Raw genomic sequence first — 13,775 nt, forward strand, 5'->3', positions numbered from 1 at the left:
GCTCTTACCATGCTCCCTGGGTCTTAAAAGGGGCCAGGATCAAGGCATGCACAAATGGAGGAGAGGCTCTTACTTGAGCTGGGGGCCACAAGAGGGCAGGCCCCTTCTCTGTGAAAAGCCTTCATAGAACTCAAGACTAACTGGGGATGTTCCACTGAGACTCAGCTTATTTGAACTAGCTGCCTTCACGGTGTACAGCAGGGACTTGCTTTGGGTGTTGATCCATGTAAGAATTAAATGCAGAGAGTGAATTTAATCCTTCCTTTTGGTAGAAAAGTAATAGCTGCTATTCAACCTAGAATTAGCCTTTGATTAGTCTTTTAGTCCTTACAGCTTTCTAAGATCATCATAGGGTTTGTGCATTTAGAAAGTGGGTTCCTCTGTTTTCTCTCCTCCTGTCCCTCTGGAGAGCATAAGTCATGATTTGTAAACATGTTCTTACTCCTCATTGTTAGGTAAATAAGTCACAAACTAGTGGCAACAACTAGTAGTCAGCTGGGCCTTTCACATGGCTTTGGTATATGTCAGATTTTCCAGTTTTAATTTTTTGGGGGGGGTCTTTAAATTTCAGTCAAGAATATAGCTTCTTAAGGCTGCATGCTTTAAGTTACATACACCAAGTTTGTGGTCCTTTTCTTGTTTCTTTTTTCAAAAAGTGCATTTATAAGGGTTTAAGCTATTCATGGGATGCATCTAGAGTCACATGCAAAAAGAAGATCCTGGTTGGATTCAAGGTTTCTTAGTAAAATGGCTCTAAGTATTGGGAAAGAATCATAAAAGTTCATCATCCAAAAGGCTCTCTGGTTCTCTCATGGTCATTTTTAATATTTTAATCAAGAAATACAACACCATTTCTCCACAGATAATAAAGCATCTACCTCTTGTTACTTTTGTTCAAAATCTAATTCATGACTTTGTTATTTCTCGGACTCCGGTGATACCTCAGCTCAGTCCTGCTGAAGTTACTATATTGGTCTACATGAAAAGCTCTGGGAACAGTAACACTTGGTGAACTGTAATTATTCCTATCATTATATTACTATAATTCTTTTCCCAGGTCTGTGTTCTCTTGTTTATTAGCAATTTACCAGATTGTTTATAGTTTGAAATACTTTTTCTTTTCAACTATGATTTTTTTTCCTTATTCCAGTTTTCCATTTGTTTGCCCTTTCTTACAGTCTCTGGCTCTTTACAAAAATAGTCAAATTAAATTAGACTCATAATGCCAAACAGAAGAGCACCCAGCCCTGCAAATAAACAGGCTCTAAAAACTGCAGAATTATGCAGGGAGAGTAGAAAGCCAGCATCTTCTAAACAAGACAGACACAGAAATGCCCAGTAAATGGTTAGAAATAAACTGGGCTGATGACACATGGTTGGAAGTCCTTATTATTTTCCACAAAATCCTACTCCATGTTATAAGGCCCAGGTGTCAGGAAGAGTAGCACGGTGTTTTTCCCTTGAGTTGCTTCTCAATGAAATACCCCCTACTTATCTTAGGAAAGCAACTTTGAAATCCTAGACACTCACGGAAAACATATTGAAATGATTTGATAGTCTCCTTTGGCACATACGGTAAACTTACCATGATCTTTGTACATCTTGTCTTTTTATAGTAAGGGCTTCATCGGGAACAATAGGGATGGAGCCTGGATTAGAAGACAGGAATTTAGTTAGGTTCAAATAGTGATTCTTTTCTAAGCTACTTAGGTGGTAAGCTTCTGTTCCTTTATTTCATGATTGATAGAGTGGTTTTGAATAATGTGCTGAAATTTTATTATCTCTAGATTACAAAATAATTCCTTTAAACTGCCTTAGACCAAAGCACAAATCTTCAAAGATGTAGACTGAAGCTTTGGCATTTCAGGTATAATCATAATGTCCCATTAAACATCTCTGGAGTGTTTAGCAGGACCAAAATTATTTTCTTACTCATAATCATGTTTATTCTTAGCTCTAGAAGATGACAGTTGAGTCTAAAAAAAGCACCCGCTGAAAATAAAGGAAAAGTCCCAGGCCTCAATAGCAGGGCCTGTAAGATAATAGTATCCTGGAGCCAAGACGAAACTCCCAAGACCTGAAACTTAGGAGAGTTCCCAACTTGAGACAAAGTAGTTTGTTGAGTTCTTCATTCATCACTACTTGGAATTGTACTAGAGGTTGTTCCTAAATGTTGAATGGCTAGAATGTGGAATATGGTTATATAGATATAGAGATAGGGAGAAAGAGAGAGAGAGAGAGAGAGAGAGAGAGAGAGAGAGAGAGAGAGAGAGAGAGAGAGATGACTTAACACACACATGATGCAAATGTGTACACACTTTCGAGCACACAGCTCCATGTGCATGCGCATACACATGCATACAGATATACATACATGACAGGTACCTTATTTATGGAACATGGCAAACAACTCATTCTATGCCACAACTGTAGAGCTTTTGAGAAAAGTCACGGGGGTCATTAGGAAATACCATTAACAATGTTGTACCAAAAGACACCAATCACTCTAGCATTCAGTAACAGTCACTTGACTCACAACTTTGTAATAGTTAGCTCCTGGTAACTGAGCTTAGCTATTTCAGTTCATTCCAGGTCAGATAGATATCTCCATGGCTTTTGTGTGGATTTGCTTTGCATCTTTGGGTGTCTGTTTGAAGTTGAACAGTCAATCTAGGTTGTGCCTCATCTTCTACTATATCCCAGGATATAGTAGAAAAAGTATAATAAAAACTAAATAAGACTTTCCCCATGCTTTGGCTTAGGCTATAACCCATAACATATGGTTGGTTAAAACAAATTACATAACCTTTGTATTGAAAGACACGCAAAAATACATACTATGCTTTTAACATGAGGAACTTAGCTGTAGTCAAAGGTTATAAAAACAAGTCTACCACAGAGGAGAACTGAGTGGATTGTAGTGCTCCCTTGCCACCAGTGAGCCCTATACTCTTAAAAACCACTAACTACTTTGGGCCACAGGTTTGCACTTGGTAAAAGGAAAGGCTTTGACTATATAATTGCAAAAGTCCCTTTCCAAGACTTTGAAATCTTGTAGGATTTGACTGCATAATTGCTAGCATTCCTTTCCAAGGTTTCTGCAGTAATCTCTTGGTGCCTGTGAGAGATACGTGCAGAAGAAAATTTGAAAGGCATCTCAAAGCTCAGACATCTAAAGTGTGGGCCGTGTAATGTCTAAGAGGGGGTGTGTCCAGGTGGGGGCAGTGAAGAAGGGTTGGAGGTGGAGCTATGGGAAAAAGGAACCAGAACTCCCCTGTGATGTTCTTCAGATGGAGAGTGGATTCCCTCTGTTGTTCAGAAGATTGTACACACAGGAGCTATGCCAGAATGCAAAGACACATTAGGGACTATAGTGGGAAAAAAATGACATATTTTCTTTCTGTTTTTCTTTTTCTTTTATTCACTTCATACTTGGATTAGCTTGGTATTCTGTCTACCTTACCCTTGGCTCTTCACCTTTCCTTCCTGTGCACTCAGCATTCCCCTTTCTGCCCCTTACCCTGTGTTTTCCATTGAACACTCTGAAACCAACACTAAGGTCCAGAGGTCTATAAAGGACAGATTTACCAGAAAGAAGTCTTTCCAATATGTGTGTGTGTGTGTGTGTGTGTGTGTGTGTGTGTGTGTGTGTGTGTGTACATCTATTTATATATTTATATTTTACTGATTTAATTATATATTCCTGTAATAGTGTGGAAGACGGAGAGAATCCAACAGGAGAAAACCACTGTCAAAACCGGCACTACACAAAATATGATCATACCAGCAATGTCTGCATCATCTGAGAGCTGGTCAGAAATGCAATTTTTCACCACCCATCATAGATCTAGTGTTTCTAGAGCCGTAACCTAACAAACCCTAGTTCTTTTGTTTGTACATAAACTTCAGGGAAGCGCTGGAGCTTGCTGACAGTGTCTCCTTTTACATAGCATTATTTTTTGAAAGATCTGCCTCAACTACAGAATGTGTGCAGCTCTGTGGTGATCTCCAGCTGATTCTGTATGAAAGAAATAGGCCGAGGGTTGCATTTTTATGTATCACAGCATACTCAACACCTTATAGGAATCAGCTATTTCTACACACAAAGCAGATCTTTAGGTGAAGCACCAAGAAGGGAATTTAAGCTAGAGAACTGTCTGGAAGATGCCATTGATCATTTGTCCTACAGAAAAGGGAGCAACCCTGGGTAATGACAAGGGTATTAACAGATCCCGTGAGACCCAAATTTTAGCTCTGAACTCCTCAAAGAATACTTCCAGTGTCACTTTAAGGTCACAGTCTATTCTCCATCACCAACCCATGCATTCTGTCCTGGTCTGTGGCATCCCTTCCATCCAACATCTTTTCTCTATACACATCCTTTCTTATCTTGAAAAGATTCTGAGTTCTTCCTACCATGGGGCATAAAACCATTCAAAAATATCACTTACTGATAGATAAATGTATCAAAGTCAGCAATGAACCAGAATCCAGCCCAAAAAGTGAGATTCAAGAAGCATCGTGACCATGTTGCATTGACCAAGTGGCCACTCACTCTGGGGCCACTTAGCAGACAGGATACCTAATGTGTTTGCTGCGTACAAATCCTGTTCTTTATCTCCTTTCAGAAAGAAAATTCAGCACTGATTCATCACTAAGCAATCACAATATGCAAAACATTGTCTCATTTAAACCTTTTAACATTACCCAGAGGAAATCAGTATAGCAATCTTCCTTTTATATTTGAGACAATTGAAGAGTCAGTAGATGGAGGTGTGAGTAAAGCATTTGCTGCAGAAGCTTGTTGACCTGCATTTGATCACCACCAGAACCCAGAACGAAGAGATAAGGCACATATATGTTCTGGCATAATAAATAAAATTAGAGATAATATAACTAAAACTCCAATAGATTAAATGAGCTTCCCAAGGTCAGCATTGTCTAATGAACACACTTGATACCAGTTTAGTTAAGAGTCTTATCTAGTCCCCTGAATATCCTCTTTTGTGTGAATTTCTGACAACAGGTAATTCATAGTTTCCTTATAGAGCCTTAATAAGAAGCCCTGTTGCTAGTTAATGTTTGCTTATGAGATGAACATTAATTAATTTTATTGTTTAGAACAATTGTAGTTACTTGGGAAATTCTGGCAAAAATAAATATACTATGCTCATCTGCCTGATAAAAGCGCTTTGATTTATTTTGTGAATTCATTGTATTCTTCCACATTGGCATAAAATGTAAGTTTTGTTTCTTTTCCCTTCTTTTTAAACCCAGAAGTCTTTTGTTCTTCTAATTTATTTACTTCATGTCCCAAGTATTTCCTGTTTGACCTAGAAATGCACTGATTATCACGTTACTCCTTCTGTAGGTTTCTGTTGCCAATGGCAACCTTGAGTTACAAGGTCCAACATAAACAGAATTTCCCTAGGCATGGCTGTTACTCTGAGCTTCAGTTCATGGTCACTGGTACCTGCTTGTCTATATGGCTCACTCCTGGCCTGGATAGGGAAGGAATCCAGCGTGTATGAATTTGACATTTCACTGCTGAGCCCTCACAGGTTACAACAGTTGCTGAACAGTTAGTTTCTGCTTCAATTTACTGATGCTGGGTTCCTTGTTCACATCAGTAATTTGAATTGGAAGCTGGACTTGTTCGTTTTTTTATTGTTGCTTCTGATTTCCAAATCTCTTGGCAAGTGTATGTCCTTCATAGACCTTATGAATGATTTTAGCTTCTTTGCCTAGACTCATTTTAGGAATTCTCATCTGAAGGGTAGAGATCTTTGACCTTACACAGCACTTCTCACCCATCCTGGTCCAACACAGAAGCCTGATCCTGCAGGATAGAGATTCTCCTCTGCCATCCATGAAGCCTCTTCCTGTGGTAGACTTTTCTTATTTTCATGATTTAGGGGTTGTCCTATATTCCACCCTATCTAGAAGTGTAAGCAAACATGATTGTTGTTTTATTCAGTGTTTCTCAGGGTTTACATACAAAAGGCATTTCTCATGGATCCACCCATATTGATTCAAAGTCTCATGGAAACTTATTTTAAGACAACGTAGAAGAAAACAAAACAAATAAACAAAACAGTGCTGACGATACAAGATCGAGCCTGCTTTTCCCACAGGGTACTTTTTCAGTTATCCTCAGGTAACCTGACCGACCTTACTCTGTACTTTTCTAAAAATTCATGAATGTATTCTAAATATAAGACAGGACCTTACAAGGTGGCTCCAGCTCAGTCTGAAACTACCCGTTTTGTAAATGTATTTTGGGAAGGTTGTGTGTGTGTATGTTGTGTTGAATCTATCTATCCAGCTTATGAAGTTGAACCAGAGAACTATAATCTCTGCAATGACCATTGATTATATCACACACCCAGAGTTCTGCCTTTTTTTCCTATTTGTTTTTTAAAAACGGATATTAGATTTTGTTTTCATTTTAGAAAGATATTTTCATGCCAAAAATAATATAATCACATTACCTGAAAGCAAGAAAGAAAAGAAATAAAAATACTCAAAAGATCCCCACACAGTTCATGTTCTCATATTTCCTTTGAAAGGAACTCTGGGCTTTTATATTTTTCTCATATTCATAGATCTCATATTTATACTCATACAAGTACAGGTGGGCTTTGCAGCTATTGTACCAGCAATGTGACAGTTGTGACATACTCCATGCCACCCCTGTTTCTCTGCTTTCAAATCCATTTACTAATTTACACTTACTTGGATATATCAGATGTTGTGAAGTAGAACCCTTTCACAGAAATGCTTGCGCTTGGGTGGTTTTTAGTTTCTTTGCTAATTGGTTTTACTATTTTCTTTTATCTTTAGTAATAAATTTAAAAATAGTTTATACAAAATAATTACTAAATATAACTACCTCAAAAAACAAATATATATAGTGTAAGAGGGTTTAAAGTGGGAGTTAAGAGCACTGGCTGCTCTTCCACAGGACCCTGATTTAGTTCCCAGCACCCACACAGCAGCTCACTGTTTATTACTCCAAGATCTGATGCCCTCACATAGACATACATGTAGGCAAAACACCACAAAAATATAATTATGGAGATAGATACATAGATAGATACATAGGTACATAGATTATCAGGACATGGTGGTGTGTACTTGCCATGGCAGCATTTAAGAAACTGAAGGAACAGAAAGAACAAGGGTTCAAGACCAGGCTGGCTGACATAGTGAGTCCCAGTCCTGCTTGGGCTACACAGCATGACTGTCTCCCAAACAAAAGCAAACAGAATCATTTGAAGTAGCAGTATGAACCAAGAGCTTTTCAAAGTCTCTTTCCTAGCCATGCTGCAAGGCAGCCTGTGCTTGGTGATTGAAAGCAGTAACCACTTCCAGGATCTAGAGCTGGGTTTATTAGAGCTTTCCTGGGAGGAACCAGAGCTTCCTCAGAAGGCAGCTGTTTCCGTGTTTGGTACAGGGAACATTATAAAGTGCCCAGGCATCTTACACACACACACACACACACACACACACACACACACACTCAAGCAATTAAATACTCAAAAATCAAAAAGGACATTCTAACAAACCTCAGAGCCAGCCTGAAAGAGTCTCCTCAGCCACACACTAGACATTTGAGCTTTGACATAAACAAACAGGAAACATGAAACTCCTAGAACTGATTAAAATCCAAGGAATAAGTAAGAAAAACTGTCTGCATTTATTCAGGGAGGGAGAGGCAGAGAGAGGGGGCAACAAGAAGGAGGGGGAAGAATTATGTAATTCAAGAAATTATTATTCTCACAATTTCATATTCAGATAATTTTATTAAAGAAGAAAAAATAAAAGGAAACCTTTACCTTTTGCCTCACATTCATGGAGAACTTAGGTCCAGGTTGGAAGTCATTGGTGCACAGCAGACATTGCTTTGCTTTTTGCTGTTCATTACAAAAGAATATCAACTAGATATAAAATCACCATCTACCTCCACGGAAGAGTAAAGAAGGGCCAGTTGTAATAGAAATTATGGAGGAAACTTTATACAGATCCATCATTTGACCTCACAGCATAACTGCCTATCTTAAGAGCAAAAGCAGATCTTGGCAAAATCAAGGTGCAAAAACAAAGCTATCTAGGTCTCCAGTAACATCATCACTGGTAATGGAGCCGCTGATCCAGACACCCACAACCATGGGTATACAAACAGGAGCTAGCAACAAAGTCCTGTTGGACATTTTTGCCGAGTGTTTAAGTTCCATATCGTGAAACCTATAGTTAGCTCCTAGGTTTCAAGAGCCAACTTAAGAGACACTGCAAGCAGCTGACCACACAAACTCAGAATGTGTGTGTTTGCAGGACGAAAATTAGACAGGACTTCTAAAATCTAAGACAGGGACAAACACCTGAGATGGGGAAGGGGACACGGTGGGGGGAGGGGGTGAAGCCCACTCAATGCTGGGTGAACACACCTGTTGTCCTTCCCACAGCTAATACCAGATTTGCTGTCCAGTGTCAGAAAATGTCATTCAACTGACACCTTTTTTTTTTTTTTTTTTTTGACTGAAAATAAAAAGTCAGCAACTCTCACATGAAAAGTTCAGTTTCTGGGGTTTGTTGCTGTTTTGTTGCTGCTGTTCTTTGACTTGTTTCCATGAGAAGCCAGAATCTGACAAACCTGAGCTCGAACCTAGCTACGGGCACCACCTTTAGTTGGGTCGCATCGTCTCTAGTCCCCCTCCCCCTCCTTCATACACAGCCTGCTTCTCCCACTCACCTGACCTTTTCGGTCACCCTGACTTTGACCATGAAATCGACAGTTTCTGGTCTGTGTGCACCACCTCCCGTTGGATGGGGTTTTCTGGGTGTGGCTCCAGAAATTCACCTGGGTACTGCTGATGTTTATTTTAACAAGGAACAAACTTAGAAGAAGAGTAAAAGAAAAACTTCAAACTTGCCATCTTATAGTAAATACAAATTTTTAATTAGCTTATTAATAGTCAGATGACTTTTCTCCAGCATAGCATATATGCCATTGCATCTAAGCCATAAGGCAGTGACCTAGTTTAGAATGCAATAAAAATCTGCTTCTACCTCAGGATAAGAGGAAAAGTCCAGGAGAGTTATGACTTAGCCACAATTAGGTCAGTGATTACAAACTGTGAAGCATCGTTATTAAAATTAAATTATCAAAATTAAGTCTTTACAGGAATCAAATTACTAACGTCCTTAAAAAGTGTCGGCTGCTTGGTTGGCATTTCCTCATATTTCTTTTTCTTCTTAATGATGATGAGGATGAGGATGATGATGACGAATCATTCTGAAATTGCATGGCGTCTTGTACAACATCTTTGGAGAGACTGTCTGCTAGGTCAGGTCCAACACACCGGTAGTTGAAGATCCAACCATCAAACCGAAATAATAACAACCACCTTCTGCGGCCACCATGCACGCCCCCGAGCTGTTCCTCGATTGAGCTGATGGGAAGACAGCTGCCGTGATGCAGCGGAGGACCTGTCACTGGGGTGGGATCTCACTGTGGCACACAGCTGAGCTGCCACACAAACTGTGTTCTCTTCTGAATTGTTAGGGGAGTGGGAGATGAAAGGACAAGTGTTTTCTTGTCTATGATTCTGAAGTGATTTTTTTTTTTTTTTTTTTTTTTGAGCCAAAGAATATGAGGCCAAGTTTAAGCTGTCCTTGCTCCATCATAATTCAGTGCATTTGGGAAGCTGTGGGCTCTCCTCTCTATTGATCCAATAGAAGTCTCATGACCCCCCTCCCTCCCTCCATATATTTTTTTTTTCCTTGTATTTTCTTTTCGAGGGAAGAAAATTGATTTTTGAATACTAAGGCTGAACCATTTTTTTTTCACATTCCATTTGACATATGTGTTGGGGGAGGTCTTTCAGCGAGATACAGAATTCATTATCTACCACCCTTCCACTCCATCGCTTTTGAGAAACTGTAACAATTTTTATTTGGAAAGATAATGAATGCATTGTGTATACCATGAGGGCAACACTTCAGGAAGGCCTGGTCCGTACTCCACACAAATTAACCATTCCGTAATAACAGGGAGGAGACCACACAAGGACCACAAGTAACTGTCATCCTTTCTGGAGTTGCCTTAGATTCACGGGAACTTTCTGTTTTTCAAAACTTTAGGAGTTTTAGAGTTGCGGAGCTGATTACACACAGATACGGAGACTAAAGAGCTAAGACTTGGCAGAATATCTCTGACCTAAAGAGATAGTGAAGAAATTGGGCTATTAGATGCTGTCAAATGACTAGCAATGTCCAGCAAAGAGGTTCAGACTCACTAGGGCCGTAGCCCTGGCTGACTTCACAGTACAAGGACCCAATCATCAAAGCCAAGCTTGAGAGGTTTCACTTGTTGCCGATGGAGGATATACAGCTAGGGTGTGGCCAAAGTGGAATGGAGGCCTTAAAGAGAAGGTAATCAGTGCAAGTACTGAGAGCTGGCTAGCACTGCTGGCATCATGGAGAACAGCGGAGAATGCAGAGACTTAGGACCACCCCTGTCTTCCAAGCGAGAGTCAAGGCCAAGCCCCCACACGGTCTGTATACATCAGAAGGTAGACAAGCACCAAAATCATTTTCAGATCTTATGGACTTTCTGGGTTTTGTTTGTTTGTCCTATTTTGTCTTTAAAACTCACTCCACAGCTCAGGCTAGCCTTGTACCCATGGTGATCCTCCTGCCTCATCCAACCAGGTGCTGTTAAAAGGAATTTTCTCAAGGCTAATAAGGGGCAGCAAAAGAGCATTGCCTTCAGGATATTTTAAATCCAGAGTTTCCACTGGGCTCAGACCACAGAGGCTTCTTGAAAGCTGCCCCCGCTGCTCCGAACGCCCGAAAGAGCTTTCCAGCCACTTAATAACTAAGGCACCTGTGCAAACCTGTATGGGAAGAGTTCCTTGACATTAAAAAGGTCTTGCAATTTTCCAAGGCATAAAACAGATAAAATAGAAGACATTTAAAAGGTGACTGTAGCACTTTAAAAGACAAATAAAAATGGCAGTGAGAAAGGAAATAAAGAAGTAATTTTAAAAAGGATTTATAGCAAAAGTTAATGTTGCACATGGAGTCCATTTGAAAAAAAAAAAAAAAAAAACTTCACCAATTTTCTGTTTAAAGCAGCAGTTTTCAACCTGTGGGTCCCGACCCCTTGATAGTCAAATGACCTTTTCACAGGGGTGGTATATCAGATGTCTTGTGTATCAGATATTTATATTAAAATTCATAACAGTAGCAAAATTACAGCCATGACGTCACAATGAAATAATGTTTTGGTTGGGGGCTGGGTCACCATAGCATGAGGAAGTACGTTAAACAACCTCATCGTCAGGAAGGGTGAGAACCACTGCTTTAAAGGCACCAACGGAATTGAGGTATTATTGAGGGTTTGCTCAGCGTGCATGAGGTCCTGTAAAAAAAAAAAAAAAAAAAAAAAAAAAAAAAAAAAGTCCAAAATACTAGCCAAATAAACAAACTCAAAACACTCAGTGCTGTTGACACCACTCAATCCCTGAGCGTAAGAATTTCCATCAGTGCATACTGCTCCCGTAAACTTTCCCAAGTGTGTGAGTGTGTTTAGACCTGAGTTTATTTATCTTAGTCCATGTCCTACCGGCTGCTCATCCCCACTGGAGCTGGACAGTTAATGGCACTTTAAGTCCGCTTATCCTTTCTGTGACGTCCACCCATCTCAGGGAGGAGGGTCTGTATGGGTGAGTTGAGAAATGTAAACGACCTCAACCCTTTTCCTCTCTCGATGTCTCTCAGCTGCAGATGGAACTGGAGCAGGAATACCAAGACAAGTTCAAAAGACTGCCGCTGGAGATTCTGGAGTTTGTACAGGAAGCCATGAAAGGGAAGGTCAGTGAGGACAGCAATCATGGCTCTGCCCCTCCCTCGATGGCCACAGACCCTGCAAAGGTGAACCTGAAGTCTCCCTCCAGGGAGGAGGTGGAAGGAGAGAACCCAGGAAGAGAATTTGATACTCCTCTGTGATGTCCACGCCATGCCTACCAGATATGCACGGCCGCTTGAGCTCCATCGGACTCTAACGACAAAGATCACTGCCCAGGCCATCTTCCTGAGAAACACCCCTTAGCCTGAAATCCACACCAAAGGGAGAGTTCCAGAAGGATCCATGTGAAGGTCCCTGGTCCCGTGTGTCATGTGGAAACTATTGCCAGTCTTAGAGAGAAGGGTGCATGTATACAGGACTTTTCTTTTCGTTCCAATAGTAAATGAAAAGCAGGCAGCTCCCGGGCTCCTTGGAATGTGTAATGAAGGACCATGTCTTCTTTGAAGAAAACTAGAGCTTGTGTCTTCATCTGAAGCCCTGGTGTACAGCATTTCAAAGGAAAAGGAATAGTTTGGGAAGCTCACAGCACCATTTAACGCTATAGAACATTCCACTCTGAGCATCGTTTCCCTAACTGCCCCGCAATTCCATGTTTTCAAGTTAACATGTACAGTGCACTGTTTCTTCCTTTGCTTTGCAGGCACCGGTGGCTTGCCATTTGCTAATTTATTTTTCCCAGAGGCATCTGTATTTGCTATTGACATGGCTTTATTAGATACCATGATACCATAGTGACTCATATAAGCTGGTTTCTTTTATAAAAAACAAAAACAAGACAAAAAAAAAAAAAAAAACCCAAAAAAACAAAATCACATGATTGTATCATTTCCCAGTGAAGCCATTTCACGATTAGCAATATGGTTTGTACATTTGGCTGCACGTCTTTGGCCATCTATCATTCGTTGACCTGAGGCTATCAAACAGCTATCACAGGTCTTTTCTGTTGAGTTGGGATTTCAGCCAGACTGAACAGGATCCAGCGGGCTATTTCATTGTCAGATTTTTTTTGTGGTTCATTGGTTTTTACTGTAGAAAGGAAGGTAGAATATTTATCTAAATGCACATGTATAAATGATATACATTGTCTCCATGTATATAGTACATGTATGCACCCAGTCATGTAAGTGCACACACATACATACGCATGAGTGTACCTGTGTGTTTATTGATTGGCAGTGACCCAAATCTCTTCCATAAGATTTAAAAGCAAGTTCAGGGATACATGGACAGAGAAGAAATGGGTCGAACATATGCTATATGGATAATTAAATTATATGGAAATACTATGAATCGGTTAATGAAGTCATTGATGCAGCTTGAGGTAGTCTTAGAATTTAGAAAGTGAATTTACTAAAAATGTTGGAGGATGAAAATTGGATTTTAAGTATCAGATTTTGAGCTTGTTTTAACGGTCAGAATATGCAAAAAAAAATGCATAGGAAATAGAGTGCAAATGTATTACTACTATCTTCAATAAATTTTAACCGAATAATTTTGATTTTGTTCTGATAGTAATAAAGCTCCAGTTATATTTTAGTTTGTATATTTACTTCACTTAGTTACGTCTTGTTTCGTTCTTGTTTTATTCTAAAGTGAATAAAATTACATCATGCTAAAACTAATAAAATCATTATTAAAAGGTCTTAGGAAATAATAGTATATAGAAAAAATACGGTTTAGAGGGTGGGACAAAGAAACTTAAACCCAGCAATGACAGTACCCATGGCTTCATTTTACTTTAAAGTGAACCTGTCTGCTTATAATTTAGCAAAGCAAAAAACGGTTGTGTCCTGAAATTTATGTTTCAAGAATTTAATGTTTTTCTGGAAATGATTTTATTTAACTTTAAGCAATAACTAGGACCATAATTAAGTTTTAATCAAAATGAAGGCTTGTTTCAAAC

The 13,775-nt window shown here is 39.6% G+C and overlaps 1 protein-coding gene across 3 annotated transcripts in view; it reads left to right on the forward strand.

The window, feature by feature from the left end:
• Positions 1–13,539, forward strand: part of PLCB1 (phospholipase C beta 1) — a 644,223-nt gene extending 630,684 nt beyond the window's left edge. Inside the window, exon 32 of one of the 3 annotated variants that reach the window (XM_080931577.1) lies at positions 11,785–13,539. In XM_080931577.1, the coding sequence (XP_080787703.1) occupies positions 11,785–12,012 (228 nt within the window). In that variant the 3' untranslated portion in view covers positions 12,013–13,539. Of the gene's footprint in view, positions 1–3,712; positions 3,838–11,784 lie in introns of those variants that run through there. The other 2 variants (XM_080931578.1, XM_080931579.1) reach the window with 2 other exon arrangements.
• The last annotated feature ends 236 nt before the right edge of the window (positions 13,540–13,775 follow it).

The sequence above is a fragment of the Micromys minutus genome (genome assembly GCF_963924665.1).
Source record: "Micromys minutus genome assembly, chromosome: 17".
In the NCBI taxonomy this organism is placed as follows: Eukaryota; Metazoa; Chordata; class Mammalia; order Rodentia; family Muridae; genus Micromys; species Micromys minutus.